The 23,282-nt window shown below is 45.3% G+C and overlaps 1 protein-coding gene across 1 annotated transcript in view; it reads right to left on the minus strand.

Annotated features, from left to right (window-relative positions):
• Positions 1-23,282, minus strand: part of cilp2 (cartilage intermediate layer protein 2) — a 50,245-nt gene that overhangs the window by 6,736 nt on the left and 20,227 nt on the right. Inside the window, exons 5-8 of the mRNA XM_073068565.1 lie at positions 12,681-12,839; positions 10,651-10,965; positions 9,808-9,916; positions 8,923-9,071 (exon numbers count right to left, since the gene is read on the minus strand). Coding sequence (XP_072924666.1) covers positions 8,923-9,071; positions 9,808-9,916; positions 10,651-10,965; positions 12,681-12,839 — 732 coding nt within the window. The remainder of the gene's footprint in view (positions 1-8,922; positions 9,072-9,807; positions 9,917-10,650; positions 10,966-12,680; positions 12,840-23,282) is intronic.

The following is a 23,282-nucleotide window of genomic DNA, read 5'->3' on the forward strand; positions in this document are numbered from 1 at the left end:
ATTGTTTATATTCCTACCTCTCTTCCACACTGTACCATCAGCATTTATTGATTTGGAAATGTCTGAGCCAACATTTAAGAAAATGTCATTCATCAACTGAACCTCTTGACCATGGCAGCATGCATTTGTGCACTGAGTTGCTGCCATATGATTGGCTGATTAGATATTTGCAAGTGTAGCTTCTAAAATGGCCAGGGCGCATAGAAAAGCAGGATATCACTTAAATGGAGAGTACAGCAAAGTGCTGCTGCCTAGAGGGATTTAGATGCCATTGTGCTTTCTGTTTCAGTTACTCCTTTCGGGAACGTGAATGTTATCAGGAATGCCAGTATTCATTGTCCACCCTGAGCAGGGAGACACACAGGTCAAACCGGGTAAGGACAGAAGATTTCTGTCTTTGAAAGATAGAAAGTTAGTACAAAGATTTAACAGCATTTGGGAACACAAGCAGAATGTTGTCCTTTACTATAAAGCAGGTAGAATAAAAATATAAAAGTCTGCTTTCAACTTTCGAGGCTGTTGATGAGACCGCACCTGGAGGACTGTGCATAGTTTTGGTTTCCTTATTTAATGATGGACATATATGTATTGGAAATAGTTCGGAGAAGGTTCATTAAGTTCAGTCCTGGGACGGAAGAGTTGTTTCGAGAGGAAAGCTTGGCCTGTACTTGTATGTGTTTAGAAGCTTCTCAGGGGTTTGACACAATAGATGCTGAGATGATATTTCCCCATGAGAAAGTCTAGATCTAGACATTGTTTCAGAATATGGACTCTCTAACTAAAGGTACAGATTAAAAGAATTCCTTCACTTAGAGACTGTGTATCTTTAGAATACCCTCTATCACAGGCCACTGAGAAGGAGTTACTGAATTCATTCATGGTGGAGGTAGATAGATTTTTGGTCTATGGATGTAGTTGTGTGTGTTTTTTTTGGGGGTGGGTGAAGGTTATACGTAATCAAGCTTTATGAGAAACGGGCAGGAGAGTGCAGCTTGGGCCAAAATCAGATTAATAATAATGTTACTGAATAGCCTCTTGCTACTGTTTCTTACATTCTTCAGAAAAACAAACATAAATGGATCTAATTTCTGGTCTGTTATTGGACTTCATAGGTTGTTATATTTGGAAAATTGCCTCGCATAAATTGGAATGCGAATTTTTCACACCATAACAATAAGCATATTTATAAGCGCTTCATTCTCTGCAAAGTTATTCAGGATAATCAGTGGTTGCAAGACGCAAATCATTCTTAGCTTACTCTGAACTGGCAGCACTCACTAGGAGCTGCTGTTGAGGGAAGATTTCACATTCTGGCTCTTGCTTGGAAATCCTTCTACCTTCCAGCCAGCCTCCCATCAGCTGAACGTCTGACAAAGCAGCAGGTAATGATCGGGTTTTCTTGCTCTGGGTCATTCCCCAGCCACACCACTTACCCTCAGGAAAACTATTGTGAGTTTGACGTGCCTCTAATATTGCAACTGTTCATAACTAAGAAATATCTTAAGTCTTCTCCATAAACGCCAACATAGCCACCCGGAGTACTGCAGTAGCAGCTCCACCTTCTTCCAAGCTCCTTATTTTGCTACAAGTGCACTTTGTTCTATATTGGCAAGAACTTACGCATCTGTCAACATCCTGAAACCAGTTATTTTTGCTTGTATTTTGTTCTCTGGTGGACTCACTGGGAAATTTTATATAGCCATTTATGTGAAACAATCTGAAGTTCCCTTTGAGCCTCTCCCATGTTAAATTGATGTGCAGCGACACAGCCCGGGGCATTTTAATAACAAGGACTAAGATTGGTTGAACCACGGCCTGGTCCAGCATCTATGTATACAAGACCGCTGACAATTGCTGGCCACAGAGTTATGTCTTCACTTCTTGAAAATAAAATGTAACTGCAGATGCTGCAAAGCTGAAATAAAGACAAAAAAACTGCTGGAAACTCTCGGTAGCTCAGGCAGTGTCCATACTTTTGTTTGTAGCTTTATTCCTCATCTGTTCTGCCTGGTGCTATCTGAACTCATGTAGTGGTCAGCACAACACCTTACAGTGCAGGTTCAATTCCCGCCGCTGCCTGTCCGCATGGGTCTCCTCCCCAGTCCAAAGACCTGCCGGTCGGTAGGTTAATTGATCATCGTAAGTTGTCCTGTGATTGGACTAGGACTATATCGGGGGATTGCTGGGCAGCACGGCTTGAAAGGCCAGAAAGACCTATTCCACGCTGTATCTCGATAAATAAGTAAACACAGTGAATTGTAAGTTGTAATGGCCACAGAGGTCAAAGTCTGACTGGCTTCCAGCAGCTCCTCCATCTTTTACCCCTGTAAACCTCGAGGTAAAAATGCGAGGGCAGAGGCTGTAGGGCAGAGGCAGATGAAAGGATATGGGTGTAAAAAGATAAAACATGAGTAACAAAGATAGATTTTGTTTTGCAGGATGAGCAAGGAGAGAAAGCAGAGAGTTACTGGTCAGGTAACTCGGGGATGAGGTCAATCATATGGTAAAATGCAAATTCAAATCCCACTATGGCAAACTGGAACTTGGATTTTAAAATCTGTAACTGCTAGTTCAAGTAACTGCGCCAATAAAGTTATCAGATTATCAGTTACACATCTGTCGCCCTATTACAGTCGACTAGGGAAGGAACACACACAAAATGCTGGCCATTGTTAGTCAGGCTACACCTTTACGTGATTCAGTGCCACTCCAGTCTGGACCAGAACCTCACACAAGACGCCGGAGAATGGTAGAATCTACCATCTTGAGCAGCAGTGTGTGGAGACAAAGATCCCCTTTGGGTCGCACACTGTCTGAGCTGGCCTGTCCGTCCCTGTCACAGAGTCTAAATGGTGGAACTGCCTACCCGTGTATGAGCACCTTCCCCTCAGGGAGTGAAGCAGCTGAAGGAATGGAATAAATGTCCATAAGTGTATCACTTGATTTCTCTCCATGCTCCGTATTCTCTGAGGTTCCAATGGAAACTCATCCCAAAGTGCCTTACAGATAACAAAACATAATTTCATCAGATAATTTGGGCACAACAGGATTCCACAAACATCAGCTTAATAATGAGCGCAATCTAAGTTAGTCCCAGTTGTGTCTGAAGTAAACCTCACAGAGGGGTGGGGGGGGGGGGGTGGGAGGAGATGCTGAGTAATAGTAAGAAGTCCTGCTTGCATATGAAACACAAGACAATTGAAAGGTGAAATAAACAGTTCCTTCTGCATCACGTTCTTGAAAGATCACAGGAATGTATAATTTTATATGGTCAGGTCATGAAGGGATGGGGGGAAAGGCTGGAAATTGGGGCTGAGAGAAAAAACAGATCAGCCATGATGAAATAGCGGAGCAGACTCGATGGGCCAAATGGCCTAATTCTCCTCCCATCTCTTATTGCTCCTGTATGTGGCCAAGAACAGCTGAGATTAGGGGGCCAGTGTGACAGCTGGTTTGGAATTCACCATTTTATTGCTGTTCCACTGCAGGTGAAGCTAGCCACTACCCCCCAGATCCAGGCAGCACCCGACCGAGATAGTTCACACTTATTTCCTCATGTACTAGCTGGGAGGACTATGTGGTGTTCTTCTTCATTAAACATAGAACGTAAAAAAAACTACAGCATGTTACAAGCCCTTCAGCCCACAATGTTGTGCCAACCATGTAACCTACTCTAAAAGCTGCAAAAGAATTTCCCTACTGCATGGACTTCTATTTTTTTTAAGCTTCATATACCTATCTAAGAGTCTCTTAAAAGACCCTGTTGTATCCGCCTCCAGCACCGTTGCTGGCAGCCCATTCCACGCGCTCACCACTCTCTATGTGAAAAACTTAACTCTGACATCCCTTCTGTACCTACTTTCAAGTACATTAAAACTATGCCCCCTCTTGTTAGCCATTTCAGTCCTGGGAAAAGGCCTCTGGCTATCTATACGATCAATGCCCCTCATCATCTTATACACCTCTATCAGGTCACCTCTCATCCTCCTTCACTCCAAGGAGCAAAAGACAAGTTCACTCAACCTATACACATAAGGCATGCTCTCCAATCCAGGCAACATCCTTGCAAATCTCCTCTGCACCTTTTCTATAGTTTCCACATCCTTCCTATAGTGAGGTGACCAAAACTGAACACAATACTCCAAGTGGGGTCTAACTAAGGTCTTATAAAGCCGTAACATTACCTCACGGCTCTTGAACTCAATCCCATGGTTGATGAAGGCCAACACACCATACACCAACACTGTCAACCTGCACAGCAGCTTTGAGTGTCCTATGGACACGGACCCCAAGATCTCACTGATCCTCCACACTGCCAAGAGTCTTACAATTAATATTATATTCTGTCTTCAAATTCGACCTACCAAAATGAACTACTTCACACTTACCTAGGTTGAACTCCATCTGCCCCTTCTTAACACAGTTCTGCATCCTACTGATGTCCCACTGTAACCTCTGACAGCCCTCCACACTATCCACGACACCACCAACTTTTGTATCATCAGTAAACTTACTAACCCATCCCTCCACTTCCTCATCCAGGCCATTTATAAAAATCACAAAGAGGAGGGGTCCCAGAACAGATTCCTGAGGGACACCGCTGGTCACCGACCTCCATGCAGAATATGACCCATCTACAACTAACTTCTGTGGGCAAGACAATTCTGGATTTACAAAGCAAAGTATCCTTGGATCCCATGTCTCCTAACTTCCTTGCATGGGGAGCCTTACTGAAATCCACCTACAGTACATCCACTGTTTTAAAGTTCAAGTTTACTTGATGAGTGCAGGGATTATTTTAAAAAAAAATTTTAATCCATTGGATGGTAATAGATGTGAAACCGAACGGAGAATTACTGGGAATGTTGACTTTACAACGGAGAAGAGGAAAACCTAGTTCGAGAATGACTGAAAGGCAGAGGCATGCAATTAGGGTGGCAAACTGTGTGTTAGTCTTTACACCAAGAAGCTCCAAGTAGAAGGTTCAGGATGTGTTCCTCCAGTTTTACAGGGTCCTCAAGAGACTGCCTGTGGAACATTGTTTCAGGTATAATTTCCTCACAAGCAATGGAAGGAGTATTGTGAATGTTCCAGACTGATTCCTGGTAATGGGGATAAAATGAGGTGTCAGTACAAATCTATTCACTTTAAAGAGGTGAGACATAATTTCTTTGAGAAGTGTCAAATGGTAGATGGCTCCCCGGCTGGGTGCCCAGAACCAGATGTCCTTATCTCAAAATAAAGATCATTCAGGTCAAAAATAATGAGAGATTTCTTCACAGGAGGAGAGTATATCTTTGTAATTCTCTGTGGAGACTCATTTCCAAATACACTAAAGACATAAACTAGTCAATAGGTGCTTAAATATTAAAGCAATCACAGGATGTGGGTGGTAGTGATAGTTGGTTACTACAGTGACAGTGACCAACCACGATCATATTGAGTGACAGAGCAAGCACAAGGGGCAGAATGGCCTACTACTGTTTATACTCCTTACTTGAGAAAAAAAGCCAAACTGCAAGTGCAAGATTAATTAACAGGAAGCAGCGGCCTGACAAGATTGTTAATAATAATGAGGAAGTGGCAGATTACTCAAAGCCTGGTGCCTCCTCCAGCAACTGCGACTCAGTTTAAATGTAACAGATTGTCTTTATGTTGGGCTCGTGCCAGTGGCTTCTGGAGCACGGATCTCATGCAGTCAAATGCAGCCACTTGGAGAGTAGTGTTTGTGGTGTATGAAACTGATTAACAGCTTAACACAAACAATCCCTGCACAGCTACTGAATGAACCCCAGATTCACAGTACAACTGACTGAATAGTTAGTCCGCGTAATGGGGTGGTTTAATGCGCTGTCTCAACAAATTCATCCTTTTTAAGTTAGTTTCAAAAACTGATGAAAAGTCTTAGGCCCTCTCTCTGCAGGCTGTGCCTGATCTTTTGAGTGCAACTGGCATTCTTGCTCATTTCAGATTTTTAACAACTGCAGGGTTTTGTATCACTTGGTTTGTGGTTTTGGTATATTTCTTTATATTTACACCTCCCCCCGGAGAGATGAGTTGCATTTTAACACGACTTCACCACTCTCCCATCGTCAATCATTCAGATCATTAGATCTCTCTTGATCTCCACCCTAATGTGAACATTCCCCGTGTTCCCTCCATCTCTCCTCATCCTCTGCAACTTAGAGCATCCTTCATTTCTATCTTTCTCTAAGACTGAATAAAATCCATCGACTTGAAACTTTACCCATTTCCCTCTCCACAGATGCTGCCTGACCTGCTGAGGTTTCCAGTTCTGTTTTTATAGGAGAAATAAAACAAAAAAGATTTGCATTTATATTGTACTTTTCATAACTTTTCTTCAAGCTGTTTACAACTAAAGAGTTGTTTATTCTTTTATATTGACATAAACACTAGAGAAATGCAGCAGTAAATTTGTTCACTTCAAGATCCCACGCAGAAATGTAATAACAATTGCTTTTGTGAGGTTGCTCGAGATGTAAATCAATATAAATATCAAACTGGACACGGGAGAGAACTGGCTTGCTCTTCTTTCAAGTATTCTTGTGAAACCTTTAATGTCAATTCGAGATGGCCAATAGAGCAGTGTTTAGCATCACATCCACGGAACAGAACTGGGGCCATTAATTGGTACTGTGATCAAGTCTCTGAGAAGTGAGCTTGTGAAAAATGTTTACGTATTTTTCTATGGGGCGGGGGAGAGCTTTTTCTGGCAGAAGTGGGAGGAGAAGGAGGGGGCTTGTCGATGGTTTTGCTGCTGTTTGCACGATGGGAGGGGGTCTTCGTAGTGCTGATGTTTCTATCATTGATTCTATGGGGTTTCTTGTTTCGTGGATGTCTGTGAAGAGTAAGAATTTCTGGTTGTGTACTGTATACGTTCTCTAGTATTAAAATGAACCATCTGAAACGCAGTATATGACCATTATATCGGAGGTTCAGTAACCAGCACCGTACAATAGGCTGAATGGCCTCAACCTGAACTATTCATGGATTCTAAGGAACCCCACAATGCGACTGGGCTTTGTGAAGTTCAGATTGTTTGTGGGCATGATTCCAGCTGAGTGCTATTTTATAGGCCAAGTTATCAACACGTTATTAAGGCTGTCTGAGTGAATCTATTCTGTGGTTTATAAATTAAGCACGCAGCTGTTAGACCAGTCACATAGCAGGATGCATCACCCGTTATGTCAGAAACTTGTTTAGTGGCATCTGATGTCTCATTCCCTTCCCCATGTTTAGTGCTTCTGTCTCCGGACATCATGTGAAAGAACAAAGGAGCCAAGGCAACAGTACACAGGTGACTTGGGAATGAGAGATTAATCTCAGCCTCATCCCCGGCCAACCAGAAACCAGTATAGGACCTTTATATATACAGTCTGTATTTTCGGATAATGAAGGCACTATAGAGGCGGCAACAGCTGCAGAATCAAAAGGAGATGCCAAACCTAAGGATGATAGAAATAAGATGAACTCTGTAACTGCCATTTGGAGCCCCCAACACTGACTCTGTATATCCCGGCACTGAATGAGGGATGCAATGGAGAATGAGGATCCCGGCACTGAATGAGGGATGCAATGGAGAATGAGGATCCCTGCACTGAATGAGGGATGTAATGAAGAATGAGGATCCCAGAACTGAATGAGGGATGTAATGAAGAATGAGGATCCCAGAACTGAATGAGGGATGTAATGGAGAATGAGGATCCCTGCACTGAATGAGGGATGTAATGAAGAATGAGGATCCCAGAACTGAATGAGGGATGTAATGGAGAATGAGGATCCCTGCACTGAATGAGGGATGTAATGAAGAATGAGGATCCCTGCACTGAATGAGGGATGTAATGAAGAATGAGGATCCCAGAACTGAATGAGGGATGTAATGAAGAATGAGGATCCCAGAACTGAATGAGGGATGTAATGGAGAATGAGGATCCCAAAACTGAATGAGGGATGTAATGGAGAATGAGGATCCCAAAACTGAATGAGGGATGCAATGGAGAATGAGGATCCCGGAACTGAATGAGGGATGCAATGGAGAATGAGGATCCCTGCACTGAATGAGGGATGCAATGGAGAATGAGGATCCCGGCACTGAATGAGGGATGTAATGAAGAATGAGGATCCCGGAACTGAATGAGGGATGTAATGAAGAATGAGGATCCCAGAACTGAATGAGGGATGCAATGGAGAATGAGGATCCCAGAACTGAATGAGGGATGTAATGGAGAATGAGGATCCCAGAACTGAATGAGGGATGCAATGGAGAATGAGGATCCCTGCACTGAATGAGGGATGCAATGGAGAATGAGGATCCCTGCACTGAATGAGGGATGCAATGGAGAATGAGGATCCCGGCACTGAATGAGGGATGCAATGGAGAATGAGGATCCCTGCACTGAATGAGGGATGCAATGGAGAATGAGGATCCCTGCACTGAATGAGGGATGCAATGGAGAATGAGGATCCCAGAACTGAATGAGGGATGTAATGAAGAATGCGGATCCCAGAACTGAATGAGGGATGCAATGGAGAATGAGGATCCCGGCACTGAATGAGGGATGCAATGGAGAATGAGGATCCCGGCACTGAATGAGGGATGTAATGGAGAATGAGGATCCCGGCACTGAATGAGGGATGCAATGGAGAATGAGGATCCCGGCACTGAATGAGGGATGTAATGGAGAATGAGGATCCCGGCACTGAATGAGGGATGCAATGGAGAATGAGGATCCCTGCACTGAATGAGGGATGCAATGGAGAATGAGGATCCCGGCACTGAATGAGGGATGTAATGGAGAATGAGGATCCTGGCACTATGTGCACAGCGTAACAGGGACAGAGGGTCCCAGCACTGAGAGTTTCAACAATCAGTTAGTTAATAGTTAGATGCCGTTTACTCACCTATAACTGTCAGGGTTGCTGGTGCTGATCGGATGGAACCAAACCCATTGGTAACGTTACAGTAGTATTCACCTTCCTGCCACCTCTTCAGGTCCCTCAACACAAGAGTACCTTCATTCTTAGTGTCAAGGAGTGTCCCATTGTGATACCTGGGTAAAAATCAAAGGGGAATGCTCAAATCAAATATTCAAATCCTGGATTATGAGGTATCAACAATAAGTTAAGAGCCAAGCAGTTGTCATCATGGTTCTGTCCTCCCCACGTACAAATAGAGAGCAGAGTCTTTGTTGCCTCATTCGATGATTCTTGACTGTCAAATAAACATCAAATCAGGTTTAATATCTCTAGTATATGTCGTGACATCTGTTTCTATCGTTGTTATGTTTTATAAGGAATAAAAGTAATATTTTTAATCTAAAGTGCCTTTGGGATTTTGTTTTCCAGTTATTCACAATCCTGAAGTCCGCTGTCCCACAATGTCACTTCAACAGCAAGTCCAGCAACCTGGATTACCCTCAGCTTCTTGAACTGCCACAGTTTGCCAGAATTCTCTTGTGAGGAGAGGTCCAGGATTTAGATCTAATGATGATATATTTCTAAATCAGGATTGGTAATCCCATGGTCAAGCTGTCCTTGTCTGTCTTCGTCCTACGTCTAATTCAGCTCCAATGTCTGTGGTCTGATGGTGTAGGAGTTCTGTTGGAATGACAGGTACACTGCTATATTCGAGACGCTATACAACACAATCACAAGCATAAAAGAAAAAAAGATTGTCAAATGCAGATTGAAATCCAGTCAAAGACTCAAATCAAATCCTACATTGGCTAACGCCCACCACAACCCACCCAGTCAGACACCTGAAGGAATGAAATCTTAAAATCTCACCAGAAATATTTGAGTGGTTTTGGAGCTCCTGTGGCTTTGCAACAGAAGGTCACCTGCTGATCTTCAAATCGCACTTTACTCCCTGGATGTTTCACGATGTAAGGGCTTTCTGTTGGCATGACAGAGAGTTAGTGAAAAGCAATCAGAACTTAGAGGAATCACACCCAAAACTAAGACAGTCATATGGCATTTCAAGAGCAGATTTCAAGGCTGATTATTTAAACATAAACTCTAAACACAGTTTTACACGTTTGATCCACATCTCTGGACCTGGATTCTGCAGAAGCAGAGTCATAAATGAAGTTATCTGGCTCTATGTGTCTACACTAGTCCTCCAATTATCCTCACTCTCAATTACCTTACAAAATTGTCCTTTAAGTATTTATCTAATTTCTCCTTTAGCAAGTCCTATTTGCACCACCCAGATCACAACGGCACTAAATGAAAATCATTCTCCATCACTGGCTCCTTTCCAGGCCTTTGTAGGATGTTTTCCAATTAAAATCTTGAACATTTTACAGCGGGCTGAATAAGATATCCAGAACTACAGTTATTCAGGGACTTTACTGTACTTTGGTACACACAAAGCACTGTTCAAGTCGGTTTCCTTCGACTACAATCATGCAAGCTGGACAGATTATTGTTTTGTAAAGTCATGAAGGGAAATGGAGTAATGCTGGCTGACTGGAGGTGAGAGACAGATGAACCAAACATTAGCTGAATGATTCCAAGAGCTGAACTATCATGATCACTTGCTGCTGTGTCTCACAGACCGTTTAGAAAGAAAGAGTTACCAGGGGTTACTTTGCCTCAATGAGTGCAGTGTATGAGATGATTACTGACCCACTCGCGTGAGAGTTGCCTTGATCACTGAAGTGTCTGTACTGTTCTGAACAGCTTGGAATACAGAAGGGGCAAACTTTTTGTGCTCGACCAGCACGCGGTTCCGGGTGTGGGCGCACACTCCAGGGATCCGGAAAGAACCCGTCTGATCGGTCGTCGTTAATGTCACCAGGGGCTGGTCCAGCATGGCTACTCTGCTGCCAATGAGAGGTGACCCATCAGTAGAATGGACCGTCCCTAGTAGGATGTGCTGGTCACAGATGCAACCATTGCATTCTTCATTCACCCGGCCCATCGTGCACACCAGGTGACATCCTGCAGGAAGACAATCTCGTCATTTGCTTTTATTAACCATATAACCATGTAACAATTACCGCACGGAAACAGGCCATCTCGGCCCTTCTAGTCCATGCCGAACACTTACTCTCACCTGGTCCCACCTACCTGCACTCAGCCCATAACCCTCCATTCCTTTCCCGTCCATATACCTATCCAATTTTTTTTTTAAAAGACATCAAACCTGCCTCTACCACTTCTACTGGAAGCTCACTCCACACAGCTACCACTCTCTGATTAAAGAAGTTCCCCCTCGTGTTACCCCTAAACTTTTGCCCCTTAACTCTCAACTCAAGTCCTCTTGTTTGAATCTCCACTACTCTCAATGGAAAAAGCCTATCCACGTCAACTCTATCTATCCCCCTCATAATTTTAAATACCTCTATCAAGTCCCCCCTCAACCTTCTACACTCCAAAGAATAAAGACCTAACTTGTTCAACCTTTCTCTGTAACTTAGGTGCTGAAATCCAGGTAACATTCTAGTAAATCTCCTCTGTACTCTCTCTATTTTGTTGACATATTTCCTATAAATCGGTGACCAGAACTGTACACAATACTCCAAATTTGGCCTCACCAATGCCTTGTACAATTTTAACATTACATCCCAACTCCTATACTCAATGCTCTGATTTATAAAGGCCAGCATACCAAAAGCTTTCTTCACCACCCTAACCACATGGGATTCCACCTTCAGGGAACTATGCACCACTATTCCTAGATCACTCTGTTCTACTGCATTCCTCAATGCCCTACCATTTACCATGTATGTCCTATTATTAACATTAGGGTTAATAAAACCTGATAGTTCATCTTATCTTCCACCCCGATACCTGTTCTACAGTCACCAAGGAGCAGATCCGTCAGTCCTGGGAGCAATCTGTGACCTGCCCAAAAACAACTATTGAAAGCATATTAAAATTCTTCAAAAGGGGTGCAGTGAAGACAGGGCCTGCGGGGGCATGTTGCATTCTAACCCCAGAGAGAAGGCAGAGTGAGCGTGGAGCAACTAAAAACCAACTGCAGAAAGACAACATACTGACCACTAAATAAACGTGGAGAGACTACAAGCTGACTACAGAATAAAGGTACACTCCATTTGTGAAGTGATCATATGCTCTCCTTGCAGACGTCCCATCTACTGTGACTGCAGATGTCCTGACCCACCATTCACTGTTCATTTGAAATGCACTAATCCCCCCAGCTCAGTAAAAATTTCAACTGGCCCCTTTAACTTCCATAAGACCCGAAGACATAAAGCAGAATTTAGGCCATTCAGCCACTTCTTTCAGAAACCCCCTGCAGATAATTGTTTTTCTAAAAGTTTCTAGGTTTTATAAAGGTGAAACCAGAGGAGAGTACAGGTCTTGATATGTGTGTTTATGTTATAAGAAAAAGGAGAAAACACTGGAAATACTCAGCGGGTCAAGCAGCATCTGTGGTGAGGGGCACAAACCTGATAACCAATTTCCGCTTTCATTTCTGATTTACAATGATTGAGTTTTTTTGCTTTTGACAATTTTTGGATTTCTCTGAGCCCTTCTGTCACTCAACATGGGAGCAGTTACCCTGCGGTGGACTGAACCCCCCCGACCACCCTCAGAGAGCCAGTAGAGTGAGTGCAAGAATCTCTCTTCGCATGGTTCAAGAGACCCAACCCACCACGTTCTCCACCTCATCTGACACGTATCCGTACCTGAGCAAGGCGATCCCACGCATTTTTTAACTTCAATTGGTCGACCAACACAAGTCTGCCCATCTGAGGTCTGGACACAATTTCGGTGGCGTAGGGTATGGCCGCTGCCACAGGTGACCGAACATGCAGTCCAAGGTCCCCATTCTGTCCAAAGTGCCTCTTGAAAATCAGACAGAGGAGAAATGGAATTCTTAAGTTCATAGGAGCAGGGGAAGCTACAAATATCCCAGTCTGGTATCTTTCCTCCTTGGTGGATCAAGATTTGGAATATGACATAGCATCAATCTAGAAGGGCAGCTCTCATTCAAGAAAAGCAGTACACAGTCACCTTATACTTACGTCAAGGCTATGCCTTGGTGAAATAGCCCAAGGCCCTTTAGTGAATCACTGGCAGGTAAAGTTTGGAACCATATTGGAAACCAAGTCACACTTTGGGACAAGTGGCCAGAGCTTTGTCAAAGATGTAGGTTTTAAGATGTATCTCAAAGGGAGAAAGATAAAGCAAGGAAAAGAGGTCCAGTTAGTGAATTAGAGGGCATAGGGGGTGCATACAGGGAGGAGGTAGAGAGGCTTGTCAAACAGTGCATCTGAGTCTCAATGTGGACAAGACAAACGAGATTAGTGTGAACTTCAGGAAGGCACCATTCGACCACTCTCCGTTGCACATTGATGGATCTGCCACGGAGAGAGTGGAGAGCACAGAATTCCTTGGTATGCAGATAACAGGCAATCTAACCTGGACCCACAACACCTCCTCACTAGTCAAGAAGGCACAGCAGTGTCTATACTTTCTGAGGCGATTGAGATGGGCATGGCTCCCTACCCCATTCCATCAACTTTCTTTTGAGACACTATCGAGAGTGTCCTGCATTGTGTGGTACGGAGGATACAAGATCGTACAGAGGATAGTAAAGACTGCCGAGAGGATCACTGGGTCTCCCTCTCCCCTATTTGTGACATTTACCCGGAGCATTGCAGATCAAGGACGCAAAGCATTGTTGAGGATCCCTACCACCCATCCCACAGCCTCTTTGACCTACTACCCATCAGGAAGGAGGTACAGGAGCATCAGGACTAGGACTGCCAGACTGGGCAATAGTTTCTTCCCTCGGACTGTGAGACTAATGAATACCCTGCCACCTCTGAGGTTTTGTCAGTAGGACAGCAAGTTGTTTACTGTTTGCCCGTGCTGTGCACTAGTCACTTTGAATTATATTTTGTTTTAAGTACTGTGTGTGATATACGTTTTGTGAGCGCCCCATGGTCCAGAGGAACGTTGTTTCATTTGTACATTTGTATATATGTACAGTCAGATGATAATAAACTTGAACTTGAACCCTTCCAAAACCACAATGCCCAGAACTGAGTATAGTTGCAGCCAGAATAGGAGGGGCCGATGCCATTAAAACTGAAGCTCAGTTACTGGAGATAATGTTGAGAACTTCTTCCTCTCACAGAAGGTAGTGGGAGTATAGAACCGTCTTCTCCTCCCCTTCCTCTAAACCCCCATCTCCCCAAAATGCAGCTGAGTAAAAATGTTCTGAGACCAATTTTGTTGAGTGAGAATATTTAAGCTTTGGAATCAAGTCAGATGGGTGGAGTTAAGATATGAATAAGGCATGATCCAATTGACTGGCAAATCAAGGGTCTGAATGGGCTGTTCCTTCTCCATTCAGGTGAGTTTATGCTGAAGAGATACCTTCATTTCAAAGCTCCCTCCATCCCGTGCTGAGAATCACCCCTGAATGGGTGAAGCCCTTTAGCTTCTCAGAGTGCCAGGGTGGGGTAACAGTTTCTGCTAATGTGCAATACCTTATGAATATGGATTTGAATACAACTCTTGATACTTATAGGGCAATAATGAATGCCATCCTTCCTCATTGAAATCCCAATCTACCTCATCATGTTCTTCCTCTCTATCCCACTGTAACCCTCACCCTTTACCCAGTCTATCCTACTGTAACCCACACCCTTTATCCAGTCTATCCCACTGTAACCCACACCCTTTATCCAGTCTATCCCACTGTAACCCACACCCTTTATCCAGTCTATCTCACTGTAACCCACACCCTTTATCCAGTCTATATCACTGTAACCCACACCCTTTATCCAGTCTATCCCACTGTAACCCACACCCTTTCTCGTCTATCCCACTGTAACCCACAGCCTTTATCCAGTCTATCCCACTGTAACCCACACCCTTTCTCCAGTCTATCCCACTGTAACCCACACCCTTTCTCCAGTCTATCTCACTGTAACCCACACCCTTTCTCCAGTCTATCCCACTGTAACCCACACCCTTTATCCAGTCTATATCACTGTAACCCACACCCTTTATCCAGTCTATCCCACTGTAACCCACACCCTTTATCCAGTCTATCTCACTGTAACCCACACCCTTTCTCCAGTCTATCTTACTGTAACCCACACCCTTTATCCAGTCTATCCCACTGTAACCCACACCCTTTATCCAGTCTATCTCACTGTAACCCACACCCTTTATCCAGTCTATATCACTGTAACCCACACCCTTTATCCAGTCTATCCCACTGTAACCCACACCCTTTCTCCAGTCTATCCCACTGTAACCCACAGCCTTTATCCAGTCTATCCCACTGTAACCCACACCCTTTCTCCAGTCTATCCCACTGTAACCCACACCCTTTCTCCAGTCTATCTCACTGTAACCCACACCCTTTCTCCAGTCTATATCACTGTAACCCACACCCTTTATCCAGTCTATCCCACTGTAACCCACACCCTTTATCCAGTCTATCTCACTGTAACCCACACCCTTTCTCCAGTCTATCTTACTGTAACCCACACCCTTTATCCAGTCTATCCCACTGTAACCCACACCCTTTATCCAGTCTATCTCACTGTAACCCACACCCTTTATCCAGTCTATCCCACTGTAACCCACACCCTTTATCCAGTCTATCCCACTGCAACCCACACCCTTTATCCAGTCTATCCCACTGTAACCCACACCCTTTATCCAATCTATCCCACTGTAACCCACACCCTTTCTCCAGTCTATCCCACTGTAACCCACACCCTTTATCCAGTCTATCCCACTGTAACCCACACCCTTTCTCCAGTCTATCCCACTGTAACCCACACCCTTTCTCCAGTCTATCTCACTGTAACCCACACCCTTTATCCAGTCTATCCCACTGTAACCCACACCCTTTATCCAGTCTATCTCACTGTAACCCACACCCTTTATCCAGTCTATCCCACTGTAACCCACACCCTTTATCCAGTCTATCCCACTGTAACCCACACCCTTTATCCAGTCTATCCCACTGTAACCCACACCCTTTATCCAGTCTATCCCACTGTAACCCACACCCTTTATCCAGTCTATCCCACTGTAACCCACACCCTTTATCCAGTCTATCCCACTGTAACCCACACCCTTTATCCAGTCTATCCCACTGTAACCCACACCCTTTATCCAGTCTATCCCACTGTAACCCACACCCTTTATCCAGTCTATCCCACTGTAACCCACACCCTTTATCCAGTCTATCCCACTGTAACCCACACCCTTTATCCAGTCTATATCACTGTAACCCACACCCTTTATCCAGTCTATCCCACTGTAACCCACACCCTTTATCCAGTCTATCTCACTGTAACCCACACCCTTTCTCCCGTCTATCCCACTGTAACCCACACCCTTTATCCAGTCTATCCCACTGTAACCCACACCCTTTATCCAGTCTATCGCACTGTAACCCACACCCTTTATCCAGTCTATCTCACTGTAACCCACACCCTTTATCCAGTCTATCCCACTGTAACCCACACCCTATATCCAGTCTATCCCACTGTAACCCACACCCTTTATCCAGTCTATCTCACTGTAACCCACACCCTTTCTCCAGTCTATCCCACTGTAACCCACACCCTTTATCCAGTCTATCCCACTGTAACCCACACCCTTTATCCAGTCTATCCCACTGTAACCCACACCCTATATCCAGTCTATCCCACTGTAACCCACACCCTTTATCCAGTCTATCCTACTGTAACCCACACCCTATATCCAGTCTATCCCACTGTAACCCACACCCTTTATCCAGTCTATCCCACTGTAACCCACACCCTTTATCCAGTCTATCCCACTGTAACCCACACCCTTTATCCAGTCTATCTCACTGTAACCCACACCCTTTCTCCAGTCTATCCCACTGTAACCCACACCCTTTATCCAGTCTATCTCACTGTAACCCACACCCTTTCTCCAGTCTATCCCACTGTAACCCACACCCTTTATCCAGTCTATCTCACTGTAACCCACACCCTTTATCCAGTCTATCCCACTGTAACCCACACCCTTTCTCCAGTCTATCCCACTGTAACCCACACCCTTTATCCAGTCTATCCCACTGTAACCCACACCCTTTCTCCAGTCTATCCCACTGTAACCCACACCCTTTATCCAGTCTATCCCACTGTAACCCACACCCTTTATCCAGTCTATCTCACTGTAACCCACACCCTTTATCCAGTCTATCCCACTGTAACCCACACCCTTTATCCAGTCTAACTGTAACCCACACCCTTTATCCAGTCTATCCCACTGTAACCCACACTCTTTATCCAGTCTATCCCACTGTAACCCACACCCTTTATCCAGTCTATCCCACTGTAACCCACACCCTTTCTCCAGTCTATCCCACTGTAACCCACACCCTTTCTCCAGTCTATCCAACTGTAACCCACACCCTTTATCCAGTCTATCTCACTGTAACCCACACCCTTTATTCACTCTATCCCACTGTAACCCACACCCTTTATCCAGTCTATCCCACTGTAACCCACACCCTTTATCCAGTCTATCCCACTGTAACCCACACCCTTTATCCAGTCTATCTCACTGTAACCCACACACTTTATCCAGTCTATCCCACTGTAACCCACACCCTTTATCCAGTCTATCTCACTGTAACCCACACCCTTTATCCAGTCTATCCAACTGTAACCCACATCCTTTCTCCAGTCTATCCCACTGTAACCCACACCCTTTCTCCAGTCTATCCCACTGTAACCCACACCCTTAATCCAGTCTATCCCACTGTAAACCACACCCTTTATCCAGTCTACCCCACTGTAACCCACACCCTTTATCCAGTCTATCCCACTGTAACCCACACCCTATATCCAGTCAATCGCACTGTAACCCACACCCTTTATCCAGTCTATCCCACTGTAACCCACACCCTTTATCCAGTCTATCCCACTGTAACCCACACCCTTTATCCAGTCTATCCCACTGTAACCCACACCCTTTATCCAGTCTATCCCACTGTAACCCACACCCTTTCTACAGTCTATCCCACTGTAACCCACACCCTTTCTCCAGTCTATCCAACTGTAACCCACACCCTTTATCCAGTCTATCTCACTGTAACCCACACCCTTTATCCAGTCTATCTCACGGTAACCCACACCCTTTATCCAGTCTATCCCACTGTAACCCACACCCTTTATCCACTCTATCCCACTGTAACCCACACCCTTTATCCAGTCTATCCCACTGTAACCCACACCCTTTATCCAGTCTATCCCACTGTAACCCACACCCTTTATCCAGTCTATCCCACTGCAACCCACACCCTTTATCCAGTCTATCTCACTGTAACCCACACCCTTTATCCAGTCTATCCCACTGTAACCCACACCTTTATCCAGTCTATCCCACTGTAACCCACACCCTTTATCCAGTCTATCCCACTGTAACCCACACACTTTATCCAGTCTATCCCTCTGTAACCCACACCCTTTATCCAGTCTATCCCACTGTAACCCACACCCTTTATCCAGTCATCTCACTGTAACCCACACCCTGTATCCAGTCTATCTCACTGTAACCCACACCCTTTATCCAATCTATCCCACTGTAACCCACATCCTTTCTCCAGTCTATCCCACTGTAACCCACACCCTTTATCCAGTCTATCCCACTGTAACCCACACCCTTTATCCAGTCTATCCCACTGTAACCCACACCCTTTATCCAGTCTATCCCACTGTAACCCACACCCTATATCCAGTCTATCGCACTGTAACCCACACCCTTTATCCAGTCTATCCCACTGTAACCCACACCCTTTATCCAGTCTATCCCACTGTAACCCACACCCTATATCCAGTCTATCCCACTGTAACCCACACCCTTTATCCAGTCTATCCCACTGTAACCCACACCCTTTATCCAGTCTATCCCACTGTAACCAACACACTTTATCCAGTCTATCCCACTGTAACCCACACCCTTTATCCAGTCTATCCCACTGTAACCCACACCCTTTATCCAGTCTATCCCACTGTAACCCACACCTTTATCCAGTCTATCCCACTGTAACCCACACCCTTTCTCCAGTCTATCCCACTGTAACCCACACCCTTTATCCACTCTATCCCACTGTAACCCACACCCTTTATCCAGTCTATCCCACTGTAACCCACATCCTTTCTTCAGTCTATCCCACTGTAACCGACACCCTTTATCCAGTCTATCCCACTGTAACCCACACACTTTATCCAGTCTATCTCTCTGTAACCCTCACCCTTTATCCAATCTATCCCACTGTAACCCACACCCTTTATCCAGTCTATCTCATGTAACCCACACCCTTTATCCAGTCTATCTCACTGTAACCCACACCCTTTCTCCAGTCTATCCCACTGTAACCCACACCCTTTATCCAGTCTATCTCACTGTAACCCACACCCTTTCTCCAGTCTATCCCACTGTAACCCACACCCTTTATCCAGTCTATCCCACTGTAACACACACCCTTTATCCAGTCTATCCCACTGTAACCCACACCCTTTATCCAGTCTATCTCACTGTAACCCACACCCTTTATCCAGTCTATCTCACTGTAACCCACACCTTTATCCAGTCTATCCCACTGTAACCCACACCCTTTCTCCAGTCTATCCCACTGTAACCCACACCCTTTCTCCAGTCTATCCCACTGTAACCCACACCCTTTATCCAGTCTATCCCACTGTAACCCACACCCTTTATCCAGTCTATCTCACTGTAACCCACACCCTTTCTCCAGTCTATCCCACTGTAACCCACACCCTTTATCCAGTCTATCCCACTGTAACCCACACCCTTTATCCAGTCTATCGCACTGTAACCCACACCCTTTATCCAGTCTATCTCACTGTAACCCACACCCTTTATCCAGTCTATCCCACTGTAACCCACACCCTATATCCAGTCTATCCCACTGTAACCCACACCCTTTATCCAGTCTATCTCACTGTAACCCACACCCTTTCTCCAGTCTATCCCACTGTAACCCACACCCTTTATCCAGTCTATCCCACTGTAACCCACACCCTTTATCCAGTCTATCCCACTGTAACCCACACCCTTTATCCAGTCTATCCCACTGTAACCCACACCCTATATCCAGTCTATCCCACTGTAACCCACACCCTTTATCCAGTCTATCCCACTGTAACCCACACCCTATATCCAGTCTATCCCACTGTAACCCACACCCTTTATCCAGTCTATCCCACTGTAACCCACACCCTTTATCCAGTCTATCTCACTGTAACCCACACCCTTTCTCCAGTCTATCCCACTGTAACCCACACCCTTTATCCAGTCTATCTCACTGTAACCCACACCCTTTCTCCAGTCTATCCCACTGTAACCCACACCCTTTATACAGTCTATCTCACTGTAACCCACACCCTTTATCCAGTCTATCCCACTGTAACCCACACCCTTTATCCAGTCTATCTCACTGTAACCCACACCCTTTATCCAGTCTATCCCACTGTAACCCACACCCTTTCTCCAGTCTATCCCACTGTAACCCACACCCTTTATCCAGTCTATCCCACTGTAACCCACACCCTTTATCCAGTCTATCTCACTGTAACCCACACCCTTTATCCAGTCTATCCCACTGTAACCCACACCCTTTATCCAGTCTATCTCACTGTAACCCACACCCTTTATCCAGTCTATCCCACTGTAACCCACACTCTTTATCCAGTCTATCCCACTGTAACCCACACCCTTTATCCAGTCTATCCCACTGTAACCCACACCCTTTCTCCAGTCTATCCCACTGTAACCCACACCCTTTCTCCAGTCTATCCAACTGTAACCCACACCCTTTATCCAGTCTATCTCACTGTAACCCACACCCTTTATCCACTCTATCCCACTGTAACCCACACCCTTTATCCAGTCTATCCCACTGTAACCCACACCCTTTATCCAGTCTATCCCACTGTAACCCACACCCTTTATCCAGTCTATCCAACTGTAACCCACATCCTTTCTCCAGTCTATCCCACTGTAACCCACACCCTTTCTCCAGTCTATCCCACTGTAACCCACACCCTTAATCCAGTCTATCCCACTGTAACCCACACCCTTTATCCAGTCTACCCCACTGTAACCCACACCCTTTATCCAGTCTATCCCACTGTAACCCACACCCTATATCCAGTCAATCGCACTGTAACCCACACCCTTTATCCAGTCTATCCCACTGTAACCCACACCCTTTATCCAGTCTATCCCACTGTAACCCACACCCTTTATCCAGTCTATCCCACTGTAACCCACACCCTTTCTCCAGTCTATCCCACTGTAACCCACACCCTTTCTCCAGTCTATCCCACTGTAACCCACACCCTTTCTCCAGTCTATCCAACTGTAACCCACACCCTTTATCCAGTCTATCTCACTGTAACCCACACCCTTTATCCAGTCTATCTCACTGTAACCCACACCCTTTATCCAGTCTATCCCACTGTAACCCACACCCTTTATCCACTCTATCCCACTGTAACCCACACCCTTTATCCAGTCTATCCCACTGTAACCCACACCCTTTATCCAGTCTATCCCACTGTAACCCACACCCTTTATCCAGTCTATCCCACTGCAACCCACACCCTTTATCCAGTCTATCTCACTGTAACCCACTCCCTTTATCCAGTCTATCCCACTGTAACCCACACCTTTATCCAGTCTATCCCACTGTAACCCACACCCTTTATCCAGTCTATCCCACTGTAACCCACACCCTTTATCCAGTCTATCCCTCTGTAACCCACACCCTTTATCCAGTCTATCCCACTGTAACCCACACCCTTTATCCAGTCATCTCACTGTAACCCACACCCTGTATCCAGTCTATCTCACTGTAACCCACACCCTTTATCCAATCTATCCCACTGTAACCCACATCCTTTCTCCAGTCTATCCCACTGTAACCCACACCCTTTATCCAGTCTATCCCACTGTAACCCACACCCTTTATCCAGTCTATCCCACTGTAACCCACACCCTTTATCCAGTCTATCCCACTGTAACCCACACCCTATATCCAGTCTATCGCACTGTAACCCACACCCTTTATCCAGTCTATCCCAGTGTAACCCACACCCTTTATCCAGTCTATCCCACTGTAACCCACACACTTTATCCAGTCTATCCCACTGTAACCCACACCCTTTATCCAGTCTATCCCACTGTAACCCACACCCTTTATCCAGTCTATCTCACTGTAACCCACACCCTTTATCCAGTCTATCCCACTGTAACCCACACCTTTATCCAGTCTATCCCACTGTAACCCACACCCTTTCTCCAGTCTATCCCACTGTAACCCACACCCTTTATCCACTCTATCCCACTGTAACCCACACCCTTTATCCAGTCTATCCCACTGTAACCCACATCCTTTCTTCAGTCTATCCCACTGTAACCGACACCCTTTATCCAGTCTATCCCACTGTAACCCACACACTTTATCCAGTCTATCTCTCTGTAACCCTCACCCTTTATCCAGTCTATCCCACTGTAACCCACACCCTTTATCCAGTCTATCTCACTGTAACCCACACCCTTTCTCCAGTCTATCCCACTGTAACCCACACCCTTTATCCAGTCTATCCCACTGTAACACACACCCTTTATCCAGTCTATCCCACTGTAACCCACACCCTTTATCCAGTCTATCTCACTGTAACCCACACCCTTTATCCAGTCTATCTCACTGTAACCCACACCTTTATCCAGTCTATCCCACTGTAACCCACACCCTTTCTCCAGTCTATCCCACTGTAACCCACACCCTTTATCCAGTCTATCCCACTGTAACCCACACCCTTTCTCCAGTCTATCCCACTGTAACCCACACCCTTTATCCAGTCTATCCCACTGTAACCCACACCCTTTCTCCAGTCTATCCCACTGTAACCCACACCCTTTCTCCAGTCTATCCCACTGTAACCCACACCCTTTATCCAGTCTATCCCACTGTAACCCACACCCTTTATCCAGTCTATCTCACTGTAACCCACACCCTTTCTCCAGTCTATCCCACTGTAACCCACATCCTTTATCCAGTCTATCCCACTGTAACCCACACCCTTTATCCAGTCTATCGCACTGTAACCCACACCCTTTATCCAGTCTATCTCACTGTAACCCACACCCTTTATCCAGTCTATCCCACTGTAACCCACACCCTATATCCAGTCTATCCCACTGTAACCCACACCCTTTATCCAGTCTATCTCACTGTAACCCACACC

The sequence above is a fragment of the Hemitrygon akajei genome, chromosome 16, assembly GCF_048418815.1.
Source record: "Hemitrygon akajei chromosome 16, sHemAka1.3, whole genome shotgun sequence".
Classification (NCBI taxonomy): Eukaryota; Metazoa; Chordata; class Chondrichthyes; order Myliobatiformes; family Dasyatidae; genus Hemitrygon; species Hemitrygon akajei.